Genomic DNA, 17,498 nt, shown 5'->3' with positions numbered 1-17,498 from the left:
TACTGCCGAGGAGAGAGAGAGCGCGAGTGTGAATGAAGACAGAGGAGAGAGAGAAAGAGTGGGAGGACAGAAAGTAGCTGTCTGGGTTACGAATAACACTATTATTCTATTCTATGCTATTCTATTAGTGCACTGTTACTTTCATTCTTTATTCTAATATTATGTATCTATGTTTATGCTCTTTGTAACTCTCATTTTTCAATGCTTTTTTGTAATGTCTTATGTTGCTTTTACAATTAGTCATCACGCCTTTTATTTTGATATAAATATCGTTGAAATGTGGTATACAAGTAAAATTGCCTTGCCTATTTTATTTTGTTTTATAATATTCATATTAAAAACTGAAGCTATACATTATTTGGTGACACTTCAGGCCTGCTCTAAATCATGTACTTTTAAACTTTGTTCCCCCCTTAAATTCATCAATTCAGTCTGTAGAAGCCATACAGATGATGATAATAATAAATAAATAAATCCTCACATAAGCCTCATACATCAGTAAAATCATGAAAAGAAGATTAAGACTAAGGAAAAAGACTTTCATTCTCATACATTTTTTACAGGAAAAAAACATCATAAATGTCCAAATGCACATTGAACAAGAGACGTGACTTAACTTGGAAAAGATATGTTATCTTTATTAAAATAAAATGACAGGGGAGTCTCAACATAAAGGTTACATTCTTTTCAAGACGACACAATGAAACACTACCTCTCCACTGATCTTTCACCTTTATGCAGAACGCTTCCCCCTGCCCTCCCAATGGCTGAAAACTGCATACATGTTAACTATAGGTATAGACGTTGTTGTGACACACAGATATATCTGAGTTAAATTAGAACAACAGAGGAGACAGTTCATACAAAATTGCACACAAATGATTGGGAATTTAAAATCCAAACCAGCCCTTTATTTGAACACATGAAACCAGACCTGGGATCAGGTTCTTTACCTAAATAACAAAACAGTGTTTGAAACAGAGGAACATCAATCTTTTTAAAGCTTACATAAGAGCGGCCGTGTCTGTACATAATCAACTCAGTTACACAGGTTCACAAGGTTCATTCTCACAGTTTTCAAAAACAGTATTCCACCTGTTGTTCCATAACCTGTTGCAGATGATTTTCCTTTTTATAATAATGTATCTATCTTAGGTAAACAGCTAATCTCTGTCAAATCACTCCTGTCAGTGAAAAAAACAAAACATATATGGTCGCTGAACAGATCATGTTCCAGCTCAACTTCCCCCCCACCTCAGCACAACCATCTACATCTTCTTTCAGTTCCTTGTTGTCATGGTTACAGAGTAAAGCAACATTCCTGCAAGGCCCAACCAGCAGAGCTCCGACTCTGCTCCCCAACACGGCTGACTGAGCTGTCCTGAGCGGGCTGCAGTGATCACTGACCAAAGGGAAGGAACTGTCTTTAAACAATTAAACAAGGCAATGATATGCATCTTCATATGTGTGTGTGTGTGAGCAACAAATACAATGACAGCATGTGCATGTACTACAATATGCCTGTCAGTGTATGTGTGTCTCTGTCTGTCTGCCTCTGTTCGATTATCGCTTCATGTCTCTCCTATATACACGAGGGTGGTCACAGGTTCTCTCCGGGCTGGTATTGCGGCTCCGTGGCGGTGAAGTAATCCTCCAGGAAGGACTGCAGGTACTCGAACGTGTGCCTCTCGTCGGCCTCCCGCCTCCAGCACTGCACCATCAGTTCATGGAGCGAGCTGGGGCAGCCCGGGGCACAGGGCATCCTGTAGCCCCTCTCCACCTGCTCCAGCACCTCGCGGTTGTTCATGCCTACAGCGGTGGAGGAGGGATGAGGGGGGAATGTGGAGGGGGTGGAGTTGGGGGGTGGGGGTTCAGAGAGTTGGATTCAACAACACACACACAGGCTTAGAAATAATCAGAACATTAAGGAACTCACAATTTAATGGCTTGATTTTATCAAGTTCAGTTTTGTGTTTAATCTAGAATACTTCACAATGGTTTCTGCCAATGGAAACTGTATTATAAAAGGCTTTGAGTTATGAAGAACTTTAAAAGTGTAATTAATGGACAAAGACAGAAAAGACCAAAGGGTTTCACTGAAATAGATTATAAGTAATTACTGTTCTATATCAACTGAAATAAAGAATAAAATAGCCACTAAGAGGCCAGTTTATTGTATTTCTATTTAAGAATTTTAAAATGTGAAATATTTGCTTTTATAATACTTACCAAGACATATCTATTTCTTTTCCTCTTTAATTATTTTCATAATATCTTATCAAATTCATTGGTGCTAAAATCTCCAAAGCAGTAAGTAAAAAAGTGAGGCTCTTTCCTGGTTAAATAAAGTTATATTATTTCATTTTAACAGGCAGTAGTTCCAAATCTAAAATGGAGTAAAGGAATGTTGCAACAAACAACAAATTACAAATCAGAAATTCTAGGTGTCATGGTATCGTTTTGTACGAGTTCCACATTTAAATCAGTGTTTGGTTAAGGGCGTCATCAGAAACACCGACTGCACAGCACCGTCGCAGGTTCTTAACACATCTTTTCCCATCTGACTCCTTTTACTTTCAATGCACTGTTGGGCAAGGCACTTAAACCTGGGTGCACAACTTTTGTCTCCCCCCTCTGGCAGTGAGAGTAGCTACACAAACACTGTTATCACGTGGTTGTGACAAATGTCCTCAGCATCTCTTTTTAAGACTGTAATCCTCCTCTGAAGTTTTTAACTGGAGCATCAGAGACTTTTCTTTCTAATTCTTTCTGCTATAAATTCCCACTCTAGCTCTTATTGACCTTCTCTTTCTCTGTCGTTATATGGTTGCTCCTGTCTTCAGCTGGTTGATGTGAAACGCATTGCTACCATAGTACCACAGACATCACAGGCATCATGTAAACTGTGGAAACCTTTTGCAAAAGGCCTTGACAGTGACTTTAACCTGTAAAGTTTTGAGTTAATCAATGACCACTGGCTAAAACTAACAGAAACTCTCCAACACTCCACACTCATTTGAACCTCCTCTTCCAGATTGTTGTTTTATCAGAATAATACTGAAAGAATTTTCACTGACGATGAAGAATGAACTCATCGCTGCTGCATGTGAAATCAAAACATGTTCAACAGGTATCATCCAGTACCTGGGTACGGCACACGTCCCTTAGTGATGAGCTCAGTCAGTAAGATGCCAAAGCTCCAGACATCCGACTTGATGGTGAAACGTCCATACAGTGCAGCTTCCGGAGCGGTCCACTTGATGGGGAACTTGGCCCCTGAAACCATGGCAACACAGTGAAGATGCGTAATCGTATAATTAGGTTAGGTTATGTATAAAAATATAGGAACGGAGGCAGAGGCAGGAACACTTAATCATCGCAGTGTGTCTCTCTATCTTGGTCTCTCACACACACACACACATAAGAAAACACCTACCCCTAACTTTTTGATAATTTTTAAAAAAGTCCTCACTGAGTAAGATCTAATAATCAAACTGATCCTCACAGACGGACAAAAGAACAATTAAACACACACACACACACACACACACACACATGATCCCTTGCTATTACCTTGTCTCGCTGTGTACTCATTGTCCTCGATGAGCCTCGCCAGCCCAAAGTCAGCGATCTTGCACACCAGATTCTCTCCGACCAGGATGTTTGCTGCTCGCAGGTCACGGTGGATGTAGTTCATCCTCTCGATGTACGCCATTCCAGATGCAATCTGTACACACACACACACACAAAACGAGGCACAAACAGCTCAGATCTGTAGCGGAGGAAAAAACACTTTTCTTTCAGAGTGTCAGTGTGTGTGTGTGTGTGTGTGTGTGTGTGTGTGTGTGTGTGTGTGTGTGTGTGTGTGTGTGTGTGTGTGTGTGTGTGTGTGTGTGTGTGTGTGTCTCACTCACCTGTGCAGCCATGTCCACCAGCTGAGGCAGCTTCAGGTTCTGTCCCTCTCCATCTTTTAGGAAGTCCAGTAAACTTCCTGAAAAAGAAAATGTGGCATCATAACAAGGCCTGTTTTCAACTGTGTGTGTACAGGTTCCATGTACTGTACCGTGTACATGGATGGTACATCATGTATTTTTTATTAATTCTAAAGAGATAGGTGTCGATAAATCCGTTCACAGTTAAAATATTTTAGTTTCTTTGGCATGAGCTCATTTAAATTCAGATATTTTGATTTTTTTAGGAATATTTTTGCCTGCCCCTAGGCCACCTTCACAGCGAAGGCAAAGGTCTTCCCAAAGAAGGAAGAAAAAAGTTCTGCCCAGCACAGAGGCACAGAGGCTCAAACCTTTGGTCCTACAATTCATGAAAAGTCTCCCTCCCACTGATCTGATTTGAAAGTTGTGTTTTTGTTTGTCGTTGTTAGTTAAATCCTGAAATGCCCAGGAAATCTGAAATATTCGTCATTTTGAAATGGTTTAAATTTAGGATAGGAGCGAGTGAATCATTTTTGGTGCAGATCCAGGATTTTTATTCCTGAGGATTTTATTAGAAAATAATTTCTAATTTATCGAAGTCATCCATCCATCCATTATCTATATTGTTTATATTGAGGGTTGCTGCGGGGGTGGAAGATGGAGCCAATCCCAGCTGACATTGGCAAGAGGCGGGGCACACTCTGGATAGATCGCCTATGGCAAGGCTGACACTTAGAGACAAATAACCATTCATGCTCCCATTCACATCCACAGTCCATTATGTGTCTCCAATCAACACAACCCACTGTGGGAGGAAGCCAGAGTACTCGCAGAAAACCCGCTCAGTGACGGGCAGAACATGCAAACAAAGAACTAAAGCACTCACTTCGATAGAAACAAATTACCATGTGTCAGATGATTTTAAAATGATCCTAATGCAGATTAAAAACTGTTGAAACAGCAGCGACTCGTACTGTATCTACAGGCACAGGTATGACAGACGTCTCAGCCCGATACCTTGGCTCATGAACTCAGTGATGATGTAGATGGGCTCCTCAGACACGACGGCATAGAGCTGCACCAGTTTGTCGTGGCGAAGTCTCTTCATGATTTGGGCCTCCTCCAGGAAGGCCTCGGGGGACATGGTTCCCGGCTTCAGAGTCTTCACCGCTACCTTGGTGGTGCCGTTCCACATGCCTGGCATACAGACAAGGAGGCGTTAATGCACATACACACTCGAGGCACACTCGCAGAGGCATGCTGCGCAGGCACACACAATTATCCAGGCTTACTGACAGGTGGATGACTGTTTATACTGTACATGTTTCATACATATACCAGAACACAAACAGCCATGCATGCAGGTATAGATATCAAAAAATAAGGCACACAATATGCATGCTGTTTCAAATACACACTTGGTCACATTCCTGCATGCAAATGATTGTTATCTTGGAGAGCATGCATGACATGAGACAGGGGGATGTTAGCAGACAAGGAGGTTTACCGGCCTTACATCAGCAGCACCTGGGCTACATGGACAGGCCCAGAGTTTGGCTGGTTTCTGGGAGAAGCTCTGCACGGCTCACACACTGCGATTTACTGAGGGAAACTGTACGACAGCTTCAACAAGAACTTGGTTGAATGTGAATGTGAAAGGATTTATCGCATACACTGATATAAAGGGCCAGCCACGGCCGGCTCGAGCTACACTCTTGGCTACAGGACAGACACCTCAACGGGTGACGCTGAGCATCTAAGGTTTTGGTGGCGTCTGTCTCACCCATCCAGACTTCCCCGAAGCAGCCCTGTCCCAGCTTCGTCTGCAGTATCAGTGTGTCCCTGAGCACCTCCCAGGCATCCCGCCCGAGGCCCATGGTGAGCGGCGTGGAGTTGACGCAGGCATGGGTGAGGTAATAACACAGCCCGTCATTACTGCCTGATGGTGGAGGAGATGGGAGCCAGGCATGGGGGTGGAGGAGGAAAATGGTGATGGAGACCAGTGGAGAGGTGGGAGAGAAGATGGGTGGGGAGGGGATGACAAAGAGGGGAGGTGAGATGATGGAACATGCACATGCAAGACCAGGGGAGGAGGAACAGCTCTGCAAACCTGGATATTAAACACTTTCACTTTTGGAATTAAAAGCTGCTGTTAGACTATGTGTGGGCCGATCACATATTTGTAGCAGGTATTAGGAGACACAGTCAGATGAACTGGACTTTATAGAGTGTCTGTTTGTGCCTCTACACCGGAAATGTTTTACTGATGTTTGTGTCAACCCAACACAACCACGATGTAATACTCCTTTATCCAGGTGTGCTCCAGCTGTTACTTCCCCACCCCCTGCAACACATTCCGTACCCATCCAAACTTCTCCAAACTGGCCGTTGCCCAGTTTTTTAATCAGCTGCAGGGATTCCCGGGGAATCTCCCACATATCCTTGGTCTTCACTGATAAATCAGCCAGCTTAGGCATGCCCCGTTTACAGCTGCCAATCAAACGGCAGCACAGTCCTGCCGCTCTCTCTGACACAGTGAGAGAGAGGGAGAGAGAAACGGAGAAGCAAAGAGGAAAAAGAGACAACAAGAGGAAAAGAGCAAATGCAGAGATAAAGAAAGATCAAGACAGGTTGCTTGTGCGATTTATGCAACTGACAAGTAAACAAAAAACTAAAGACACAAAGAAATTTGAACACAACAGACGTAAACACAGATTCTGAGCAGCAGTGGCATCGTGTACAGACACATAAGAAGACGATACAGGGACTTTAGAGTAAGTGAGAAAAAACAAACACACAAAAGGTCCATCATAAATGCTCACACTGCAGAATGAGTGCTATATCGGCACGAGCCACAAGGGGGCAGAGTTAATCTGACATAATCTGAGAGCACAGGAAGTGGAGGGTGTGAACCAGGCTTTTTTTTTTTTTTCACACAAACTCAGAGGCTGAAAAAGTCACAGCTGGTGAGTTGCGGAAGAAATATTCAGATCATCTACTAAATAAAAAGAGGTGAAACCCAATATTGCAAGTATAAATGTATAATTAGCAACATGTTCTTAATAAAAGTAGAAGCACACGATGGGAACTTCTTTGTTCATTTCCTATTATATGAACATTATGTTGATTATTATATGAAGTTGCTGGTTGTTTCATTAGATCTTATTTCATGTAAGATCTGAAACTGCAAAACAACTTTGCCCCTGAAACCCCTGTTTTGTGGACTCAAACACTTCCCCCACCCCTCCATCGTCATAGTGGTGAGTGGATAATGAGGGAATTTTCATTTTCATTCAGTGATCTATCCCTTTAAGACGTCAAATAGATGAAGCACATTAGCAGAAAAAAGTTGCATCAAAATGAAAGAGTGAATAAGAACAAACACCACAAAATTGTACTAAGTTACTGATTTAGTATAAATCCAGAAACTGATAAAGACAGATTTTGGTGATTCGAGGTATTTAAGACTAAATGTTTGGTTTAAAACATAAATACACTTTGTTGTGATGAACTTTCTCCAGTCTGACCGAAAGGCAGAAAAAAGAGGATGACTTCATGTCTTGTGCATGTTTTTGTGTGGGTCACCTGTGTAGTGCTCAACCAGCTGCGGAACAGTGTCAAACTGGGATCTCGTGGTGATGTAGTAGCCTCCGTTGTCTAGTTTGCGGATCTTGTAATGCTTAACGTGGTCTCCCTTGTTTTCGTCCCAGTCACGGATGGACAGAGAGTAAGCGCCTATAAAAGAGGAGGGAGGGAGGGGGGAGGGTGAGGACAACGATGCACAGTGCAGGTTCAAAGTGAGAGATAGAAAGAGAGACAAAGATGAAAGTTTGTGTCTATTATCAGACAGTCTGTGCGTGCGTGTGTGTGTGTGTGTGTGTGTGCGTGGTCTCTTTACCCTTGGTGGTCTCGCTCTCTCGTATGAGGAAAGTTCCCCTCTGGTTGCCATGGCCGAGAAGTTGTCTCTCCGCATCCTTCCTCCCCATCTTCCCAAAATACCACCTGTCACCATGACAACATCACATAGGTCACCACAGCAGCACAGTGAGCATCATGGGATGTTTGCTCTCAGACTTCATGTCGATAATCGGAAAAAACTTTCAGCATAAACTATCCATACTTACCACGCAGTATATAGTGTATAGCTTTCATTACACGGTGTTTGAGAGAGTGTGTGTGTGTGTGTGTGTGTGTGTGTGTGTGTGTGTGTGTGTGTGTGTGTGTGTGTGTGTACTCACTCCTCAGCCTGTATAGAGTCGACAGGAGCTACGTAGTTGGAGGGGATGTAACCTGAGTTGCCAGTGTCCAAAGATCGAGCCTCCCACCAGTCGCCCTCACTGACACATCGACACAAAACAAACGTTTGCTTATAGAAAAGCAACATGAGTTCATATTAATATTTTTGTAAAATGAAATCATGACAGTAGAAAAATGTCCTCTTTATACCCACTTAAGCGTTCATGAGCCAAAACCTCTTTTGAGTGTCACCAGCCTCATTTCTAACATAATAATTCAAGAAGCAGATGTTTATCTACACAAAACTAGAAGAGACTCAAAGGTGTTGAGATGAGAGGGAAAGATAAAGAACATGTGTGAAGTTGGTTGTAAGACATGAGGGGACGACCCAGGCAGCAAAACCAAATTGAATCATCCTCATTCGAATTTGTTTTATATTTCTAGAATGGGACGGAAACATTTACTGGACTATGCAGGTGCTCCCACAGTCCAGAGACATGCAGGTCATTTGGTGACCCTTAATTCCTCGTATAGGTTTGAGTGTGAGAGTGACAGGTTGTTTGTCAGGGTGCACACCGCCTCTCGCCCAATGACAGCGGGGATTGGCTCCAGCCCTCCTTAAAGAATAAGTGGTGCAGCTAATGGCTGGATGGAGTCATAGCTGATCTCATTAAACACATTTTGTGTTTGTTTTTTAGGTGGATACAAAAAGAACTGAACAGATTACCATGAAACCTGATGAAAGGATGCATTATGGGTGAGGGGGGAACCCATTACATTTTGGTGCAGGTCCGGATCAGGGGGCGGATCCCAGAACCTTGCCGGATAGGGCACTTTTTGATCTTTTTACCAATTTCCCAGGGAATAATTCAAGGATCTTCGTTTTTAAACATCAGGCATATTTAGATGACTGATATCTATGAGTGTGCGAAACTTGGTGCAGCTTGATTGAATTTAAGCGGGTTGTTGGGCCTCGGTGAAGGTATGCGCTCTACTGAGTCCCTTTCTCGCTTTTGCTCAAATCTGAAATCAAAACCATAACTTTTAATGTGATTAAAACGCAGTTCATTTGCGTGTTTGTACTCACGTATTGTTGATGATCTGAAACTTCTCTCCTTTCTGGAAAGTGAGGTCGTCTTCCGTGCGAGCGTCATAGTCATATAGAGCAATGAAGAGAGTGACTCCGCCACCTGTTCACACAAAGAAGCACAGATACACCCCCCACACGACACTTTTAAAGTTGTACATTCTGGTCAAAACCACTGAACCCTCATTTACCGTTTAACCCCTTTAACAAGCAGCAGTATCCTGTTGGTGGATCCCTCATGCTGTGCAGTTAAACAGTGGTTGAACACACACACAAATACAAATGTGTGAGAAAATACTCTTTTAGTCACTCTTATTGGTTTCACTTTTCAACTATCTTGTGTCACATATGTTGTGACACAAACCATGTAATGGCTGGGTTTTACTTTAATTATTCATGTGTTTCGTTATGACACACACACACACACACACACACACACACACACACACAGAGTCATACTTGTTACGCCTCCAGGCCGTTGGTGTGTGTTGGTGTTGAGGAAGATGGTGCCGCACGAGAAGCCCTTGTTGAAGTCCGGGATGGTCTGAGTGGGGTCGGGACAGTAACGGCCCTGAGTCAAAGCTGCGGACAACCCTCCATCTGCGTTGCTAGGAGACAGGTCTGCAACATCCACTGCTGCTGATGCTGCTGCTTCTTTGGCGGACTTCTTCTGCTTGCAACAGGCACACCCCATAATAACCAGCACGGCGACAGCGTCTATGAAAGGAGCAGAGTAAAAAAAGACTTCATTGCTGCTTGCTGCTAAAAGACTTTTCTTAAACCTGGTACTTGTATAATAGTTCATAGCAACAACAGGCTTGTTTAAAGAGATGACAGCAAAGTTTCCTTAGAGTAGAAATAATAGGCGATATACATATCTCAAATTAAAAGTCTGTATGAAGGGCTACTCCAGTAATTAATCAAAATTGTATTGTCAAAATCAAAGCAGCAGATTCCAAGATACCCTGACCTTTAATCCCTAGTGTGTGTCATGCCCCAAAAAGAACAGATCCTTCATTTCCCATGATCCAACATGACAATATCTTCCATTGTCAACACCCGCATCATTTAAACTTTGAGTCCGAAGCCCCAGTCACATCCTTTTATTTACTGCATGAGTAGAACTGATGACTTATGACGAGAAGGTGGAGTCCATCTTCATATGCAGTCTATGGGCTAAAGTGAACTCAGTGGAGTTTCCATGAAGTAACATGAATTACTTCAAATAAAATGTATTGATAATAACAGTATTGCATTTATCAACAACAGCCAATTTTCACATTACAATAAGTAATCAATTCCCTTTAATATCTTGTCTTTGAGGGTGAGACGAGCTGTTTGAAAGTGAAAGCAACACACGTTTACAGAAACTAACGAGAACTGTGAAGAGTAAGAGAAGTCACAAACTTTAAATAAATACTCAACTTCCCGCATGAAGGAGGAGGAGGAGGGGGAGGAGGAGGGGAAGGAGGAGGGGGAGGAGGGGGCTGAGGTACGACAGGAAGGAGAAGTTAACTTTTTTCTCACCTGATGTCTTCCTCTGTCAGATCATCTGTCAATCACCATCGCCACTGGAACACAAAAAAAAGGGGGAGGAGATGAGTGACAAGGGGTGGAATGAGAGAGCGGGGCAAAGAGCCGATGAGTGGCAGAGAGAGGCAGAGAGGGAGAAGGTGGTGGAGGATGTGCGAGAAAGGCTCGAGAGCGGTAAAGCATGAATAAAGAGACGTGTGAGGGGAGAGTCAGAGACAGCAGAGACGAGTGTGAGAGACAGAGAGAGAGACAGAGAGAGAGAGAGAGAGAGAGAGAGAGAGAGAGAGAGAGAGAGAGAGAGAGATGTGAGGTTAGCCACTTCCCTTTTATTGTGCAGTTTCATGAGGGGGTATTCAGTCGTTCTCTCTGGTCAACAGCTGTCTGTGTCTGTGGCTGTGTCTGTGTGTCTGTGTGCGTGTGTGTGTGTGTGTGTGTGTGTGTCTGTGTCTGTGTCTGTGTCTGTGTCAGGGGCTGTGTGTGTCTGTGTGTGTACTTGTAAGGTTAAGACTTGCTTATATGGTTAGGCAATTAGATGTGATGGTTTATATTAGGGGCTGAGGAACACATTGTGTGTGTGTGTGACTCAGAGTGATAAGCACAGACGATGTGAAATTGCGTTTCACATAGATCATTGTGTCAGCGTGAACACATGTACGCAACTCTCGACTTCCAGTTTTGAGCGAACCACATTGTTTCAATAGGACCCGTGTTGACAAAGCAAAAGCAGCTGCCAACATCAAGAGGAAATAACACACAGACAGGACTGTACAACACTGTGTGTGTGTGTGTGTGTGGGTGTGTGTGTGTGTGCGTGCGCAGCGACCCCTGTGTACAGTCAACAAGAGCTTTTCTCATCAACACAAGTGCTTTTGTAGATAAATAGATTCTTTACTTGTCCTCACAGGGCAGTTGGTTCCGCAGCGTTTTTCACACACTAACATAAGAAACATCACCAGACAACACTTTCACTTTGACTCTAATTACATCTTAAACTGCTCTGGATCGACAGAAGTGGACGTTTGGTCCAGATCAGCTGCACGTCCTAATTTTTGTGCATCTGAAAAGCTTGTGTTTCAAACTTTTTTGTAAATAGGGAGGTGTCATGTTGTCCAGATGAGAGCAGTTGTTTTTGTTTGTTTCTTTTTTCAGGGAAACATGCTTATGCCAAGTGCCTTGCTCAAGGGCGTTCAAGTTATTACGTACACCTTAAAACAAAAGCTTGACACTTTGGGAAATATCCATGTCAGAGTGTTGGATGAAGATAAATAGAGACACCTCAGCTCTTTCCAAAACAAAATCCATCCCTTCACGCCCCATAATCAATCAACTCATTACATTATTGTTTGTTTGCATTGTACAAATTTCCTTTGTGCAATTATTCTATTCTATACATTTTTTTTCTTTCTTTTTTAGGGTGGGAGCATTAAGCTTTTTAATTGATCAGACATATTTTATTCAAGCATAAAAGAAGGAGAGAGAGAGTGGAAGACATGGAGCGAACGGCCGTGTCGGCATCAAACCTGTGGCATCAGAGGACTCACGCCTCTGTACCTAATTATATTCTAATGTTAGTCCTTTAGAATGAAGCAGTGTGTTACTGCTGTAAATCCACTTATGATGGTTGCAATGTGTAGTTTTTAGAAATTCATCATTTGCCATAAAGCACAAACGTCAGAGAGACAGACAGCTACAAGACAACAGTGACAAACGACCCGATCCAGAACAATGAAGAACACAATGACAGATCAATACACATGATTGAAAAGCTGAAGTGATTAGTTCATTCATTGATTAGTAAATGAACAGAAAAACAACCAGCAACTCTGTTCTGCTTTCTTCTCTGATCTATGTCAGGTTTTGGAAAAAATTTGAAACTTGATGATGTCATGTTGGGTTTTAGGAAATGTTGAAAGATCTTTGTCAGATTAAGAAATAATGAAAATAATCTTCGGTTGCATTCGTAGATTCCACTGTGTTGTTATATTGTAGTTATCAACAATCGTGAACATTGTAACCTGTGACAGGATGAGATTTATTTCTTTACTGTTGTCTGAGGCTGTATCCATCGAGGTGTACCTAATAAACTGGTAACTGAATCTAGAGTGGCCCTGGGATTCAAACAGGCAACTCTTCGAGCTGACTCAACTCTGGCCTGCAGCCTCCCCACCTACTCAGGAATGTGAGGGAAGTCACACTCAGGAAGAACAATACAGATTATGGCTGAACGGCAAAAAAAGAGTTTTTTTTAAAAAGACGTTCATTTTCATTTGGAGAAAACACCCGAGCTCCCAAACAAAGGGACGTGTGCCAGTGGTTTGTTCCGTCCACACAACAAACTCCACCAAATTCCTCTCAGCGCCGTTTCAGGCCTTGTGTCGCTCGCTTACAGTAAAATATGTGACAATTTCACGTGTGCAGGAACACACACACACACACACACACGTTCACTATCAGGTCAGCCATCAGGAGAGCTGCAGGAAGTTAGCCCTGTTAGAGTTTCCTGTCCACCCCTCTGATGGCTCCCTCCTTTTCCTGGAAACTGAGGACAGGGTCCATCCACACGCACACACACCCACACAAATACACACAAGTACAAACACACACATCTTCCTCTCTGTTGCTGTTTTTCTCTGTTTGCTGTTTACTCCTCCTGCCTCCTGGCCCACACCCCTCCAACAACACTATCCTTTCTTTATTCCCTCAATCCACCTCCAGCTGCTAACTTCTTTCTCCATGAGATTAAACAACAGAGAGGATAAACGTTCAAGGCCGAAAAAGAGGCCTTTATGTCACGGCTGCCCTTTGGCTCATCGTCTCTTCTTTCCCGGGATTTCTAAGATTGGCAGACAACCATCGACGGCGTCGGCACAATAACAGGGATATCGTGTATTCACACGAGCACGTAGCAGAGCGGCCGCGCCGCCATTTCTCCTCTGCTGATTTCCTGCTGACCAAATATAGTTTCTCTCGTCTGCCTTCCTCTCTTCACACTGAGGTTGTGATGATTCATTAATAGCACATAATGATTCAGTTGACATGAGGTGACAAGAAACACCCTTGTGAAACACTAGGCATCCTTAAAAGTTGCATATAGGCCTCGATATGCGGCTGACTTCTCTATCCGAAAAAAACATTGGAACTCAAGCCCAGGGTACAGTATGTAGAGGCAAGTGTGTAAATATAGATTTCTCTGTATTTTTTTTATAAAAAGTGACCACACCAGAGACATTTAAGAGCAGCCCGAGTTCCTCTTTGCCTCTCGAAACTAATCAGTGAAGACAAGATACAGGAAACATTCCGCTTTTTGGAAGTTTACCCTTAAAAAAAAAAGAATCATCAAGTAAAAGTCTCTTCAGTCACATGCTCACTGTGCCGGCTGCAACATCTGTATATGACATAACAACATTGACGCAGTCATTTCTCAATGATGCAACCGTCAATAAATATTACTTCTGTTCATCACAACTTAATACTACAAACAAATACTTTTTAATTACCCTGCACGACAGGCTTTTATTATGGTTATGTTTTGGTCTGCGTTAGTTTGCTTGGTACCAGGGCACCGGGTGAAAGGATGCGCTCTGTGTTAGGAGAGAAGACATTACATTTTGGTGCGGATGAAGGAATTTATTTCTATGAATGTGTGAAATTTACTCCACCTTGATTGAAATTAAGGGATTGTTGGTCCATTCTAGTTCTTTTAGAAACTACAAAATAACCACACAGTTGAAGCCAAGGCCACAACTGAACTATTTGTTCATCTAAAAATGATTTTCCTGATTAAAATGTGTTTGAAGTCCAAAAAAGTGAAAAAACCCTCATCCCTTTTACAACCCTCAGTTAATTGGGTTCAAGACTAAACTTCACTTCACTGGCTGGATGCTGACATTACAGATTTTTTGTGGAAGCTGCATAGCTGCATAGATGATACAGATTAAATACAGTGAAACAGTTTCTTCTGGTGAGGAGAAGTGCCGCATTGGTTTCTGCTAAGTCTGTGTGCAACAATAGGCCATTACTAACGTACTTTCCACAACTGCAGAGAAGTAATTTGGTGTATATTTGTATACTATGAACAATACAGGGAAGCAAATCATTTCTGACCTACAAAGCTTTAACATGCATTCAGTGAAGTCTTCTGAAATCACAATAGCATCACACTCCGTCGTCACACTCGCAAACATCCAAATCCGAAGGACACACCCTTTCCTGCACGGTGGACTGCAGATAAGCTGTAGCTCCCTGCAGGGAATTCACCATGGGAACACAAGGGCGACACACACACACACACACACACACACACACACACTTACTCACACAAACACACACAGCTGTTCAGATCTGTAGAGTTGTAATAGTTTATATCATTTCTTTCTTCAATTCTCCTCTTTTAGTGTTTCTCCAGATGTTTACGTACCCACCTTTCACTCCGACTCTCTCCCTGGTTTCGCAGGAAGCCTGACAGGATGCAGAGTGTGAGTGGGGCAGGAATGATAGGACAATGGGAAGCAGGCTGTCACTGAACCCTCACACAGCCCATAACACACACTCATAAACACAAACACACACTAACAGACCACATACACACACTTGGACAGAAAAAAAGAGAAGGAGACAGCTCTAGCAGTGGAAAAGCGAGGTGTCTCGTTCACCGGGACGTCCTGTTTCCACATGAAGTCATCACTTCCTTTTGATACAGAGGACTGAGGTGGTTTGTTGGAAAACAAACGTGAACATTCACACAAAGGTACTGAACGGTCACGTCTGATTTCTGTAGCTTCGGGGCCTGTTTTAAAAAGAGGAAGATACTTTTTTGGGTCATGCTCGACGCCTCATCAAGATAGCACCCTCAGCTGACACCCTCCACCCATGGATGCTAACATTAGTCCACTGGGAAAGCTTTGTGATGATTGTGACCATTTCTAACCCTTCCACACAAAAAAGAAAAAAGAAAAGCTTCCACGCCCCCTTCCTTCCTGCCTAACCCCGTGGCTAAAGACAGGAACTGACCTCGTAAAGAAACAGGAAGTGATGAAGTGCGGCCTTGGACGGTCTAATCGCATTTTTTCCCTCCAACATCCGACCCTCAAAATTCCACGACAACTCCTTCACGCAGACCCACAAGAACTTTTCTAGAGATTTGGAGAAGGAGGTGTGATCACACAGCCTCCACCTATCTTCTGTCAGGGAGAGGAAACAAACACCCGCAGAAGGCCACAGAAACGCCTCAGATACAGTAGATGGGCATGTGAAGGAAGCACTGCCTTTCCCTCAAGGTGATATCCTGTATAGGTGTGATGCTAAATAAATCACAGCCAATTACTAAAGGAATGTGAATGTATGAGATCTGACAGACAGCATGAAGTTAGAATTAAAAGTTTGACAGAAATCAGAGAGAACAATCACAACTATGACCCACATGACGCAGGTGTTTGCCACTGATCCAGACCCAATTAAAATGTATTGCTCGACACTTGAACCTTTTTAAATCTTCTAAATCTGATGTTTGTAAAGATCCTTCATATGTAGAGATCTCGCCTGACTTGAGACAACTCTCTGGTGAATTTGTCTCTTTCATCACACCTGTTGGTGCAGTTGGATTTCTAAATATCTTCCTCTCTCTCTGTTTGCATGCAGCACAAGAGTGGAAGTGGTGGAGGTCACACATATATGAACTTCTCACTTCGTCAACAGGCTAAACTTCCTTTTATTCAACTGTGAAGTTCCCCCATGTTCACGACACTCAAATCAACACACTATTCTGGCTATTTTAAATATACACAGGCTTGTATAACCCATATATTCCTGTTATATAAACATATGCAGATGGACAGAGTGGACTGAGGTGGTGGTGGTGGTGGGCTGCTGGAAACATCCACCCTGCTGTCTTCTTAACACAACTAGTACAACTAACTTCTTCTTAGTTTACGGAACAATGACACAGTTCAAATCAACATGCTACATGTCATGATAACGACTTCTCCATATTTCATGTGTCAAGTGAGATTCGTACAGTTGATGCTAAATCAAACGACCACTCATCTTCTATCAATACATCATCATAATTATTAGTAATAACTCATAATGAACTCAGCAACACGTACCGGACAGTGAAGTTGCGTTATCCCGGTGAACAGCAGCAGTGACCGGATCGAGGCTCGCGGGACGCACCGGTGGGGTGGGGGGGGTGCGAAGTACAGCAGCGCGCGACTACAATGAAATGAAACGTGAGCGCGCGCCCCGTCCGGAAGGCTCGCGGAACAGTCCAGCCCCAGAGGAAGGCGCGCGTGCACATGTTGCAAAAGGACCAATTAGATTTAATGTAGAAATAATATAATTTTTGATATTTATAATAATACCGTATTTAAATAGGGAGTCAAATTGTTTCTTTATCGAGAATCATTCACTCAAAGCAAATATAATGAATGTACGCATCCTACAATCAACACTTTAATCATCAGACCGGAATTTCAAACATTTCAAAAAGGTTTATAATCGTTTTCACCTCGACAGTTGAAAAACTAGGGTGAGGCCATTTTTTCATGCTGGTATGAAAAAACTAAACTCTCTTCAGTCGTGCACTTTCTGCAGAGTACACACTGATTCACACTTCACCAGTTCACCGCACACACTGAGCTGGTGTGATAAACCATTTGACGGATGTGTTTTTAAGCCTTTGTCTCCATCTTGTGGTGCGTCAGTGCAGCTTC

At 42.9% G+C, this 17,498-nt stretch overlaps 1 protein-coding gene across 3 annotated transcripts; it reads right to left on the bottom strand.

Annotated features, from left to right (window-relative positions):
• Positions 1–612: 612 nt before the first annotated feature.
• yrk (Yes-related kinase) lies at positions 613–17,008 on the bottom strand. 3 transcript variants are annotated; one of them, XM_034599911.1, is made up of 13 exons: positions 16,893–17,008; positions 10,783–10,826; positions 9,715–9,972; positions 9,256–9,358; positions 8,171–8,269; positions 7,831–7,934; positions 7,518–7,667; positions 6,295–6,459; positions 4,950–5,129; positions 3,915–3,991; positions 3,574–3,727; positions 3,145–3,276; positions 613–1,809 (listed from the first exon to the last, which is right to left on the bottom strand). In XM_034599911.1, the coding sequence occupies exons 3-13, from the start codon at positions 9,947–9,949 to the stop codon at positions 1,601–1,603; spliced, it is 1,608 nt and encodes a 535-aa protein (XP_034455802.1). In that variant the 5' UTR covers positions 9,950–9,972; positions 10,783–10,826; positions 16,893–17,008; the 3' UTR covers positions 613–1,600. The 3 variants fall into 3 exon arrangements, with proteins under 3 accessions (XP_034455802.1, XP_034455804.1, XP_034455803.1); XM_034599913.1 differs by lacking the exon at positions 6,295–6,459 and adding an exon at positions 5,716–5,871; XM_034599912.1 differs by lacking the exon at positions 16,893–17,008 and adding an exon at positions 13,685–13,707.
• Between the last annotated feature and the right edge of the window lie 490 nt (positions 17,009–17,498).

This window comes from Hippoglossus hippoglossus, chromosome 11, assembly GCF_009819705.1.
Source record: "Hippoglossus hippoglossus isolate fHipHip1 chromosome 11, fHipHip1.pri, whole genome shotgun sequence".
In the NCBI taxonomy this organism is placed as follows: Eukaryota; Metazoa; Chordata; class Actinopteri; order Pleuronectiformes; family Pleuronectidae; genus Hippoglossus; species Hippoglossus hippoglossus.
Note: the sequence above shows the minus strand (reverse complement) of the source record. Positions and strands in the feature narration are given on the sequence as shown.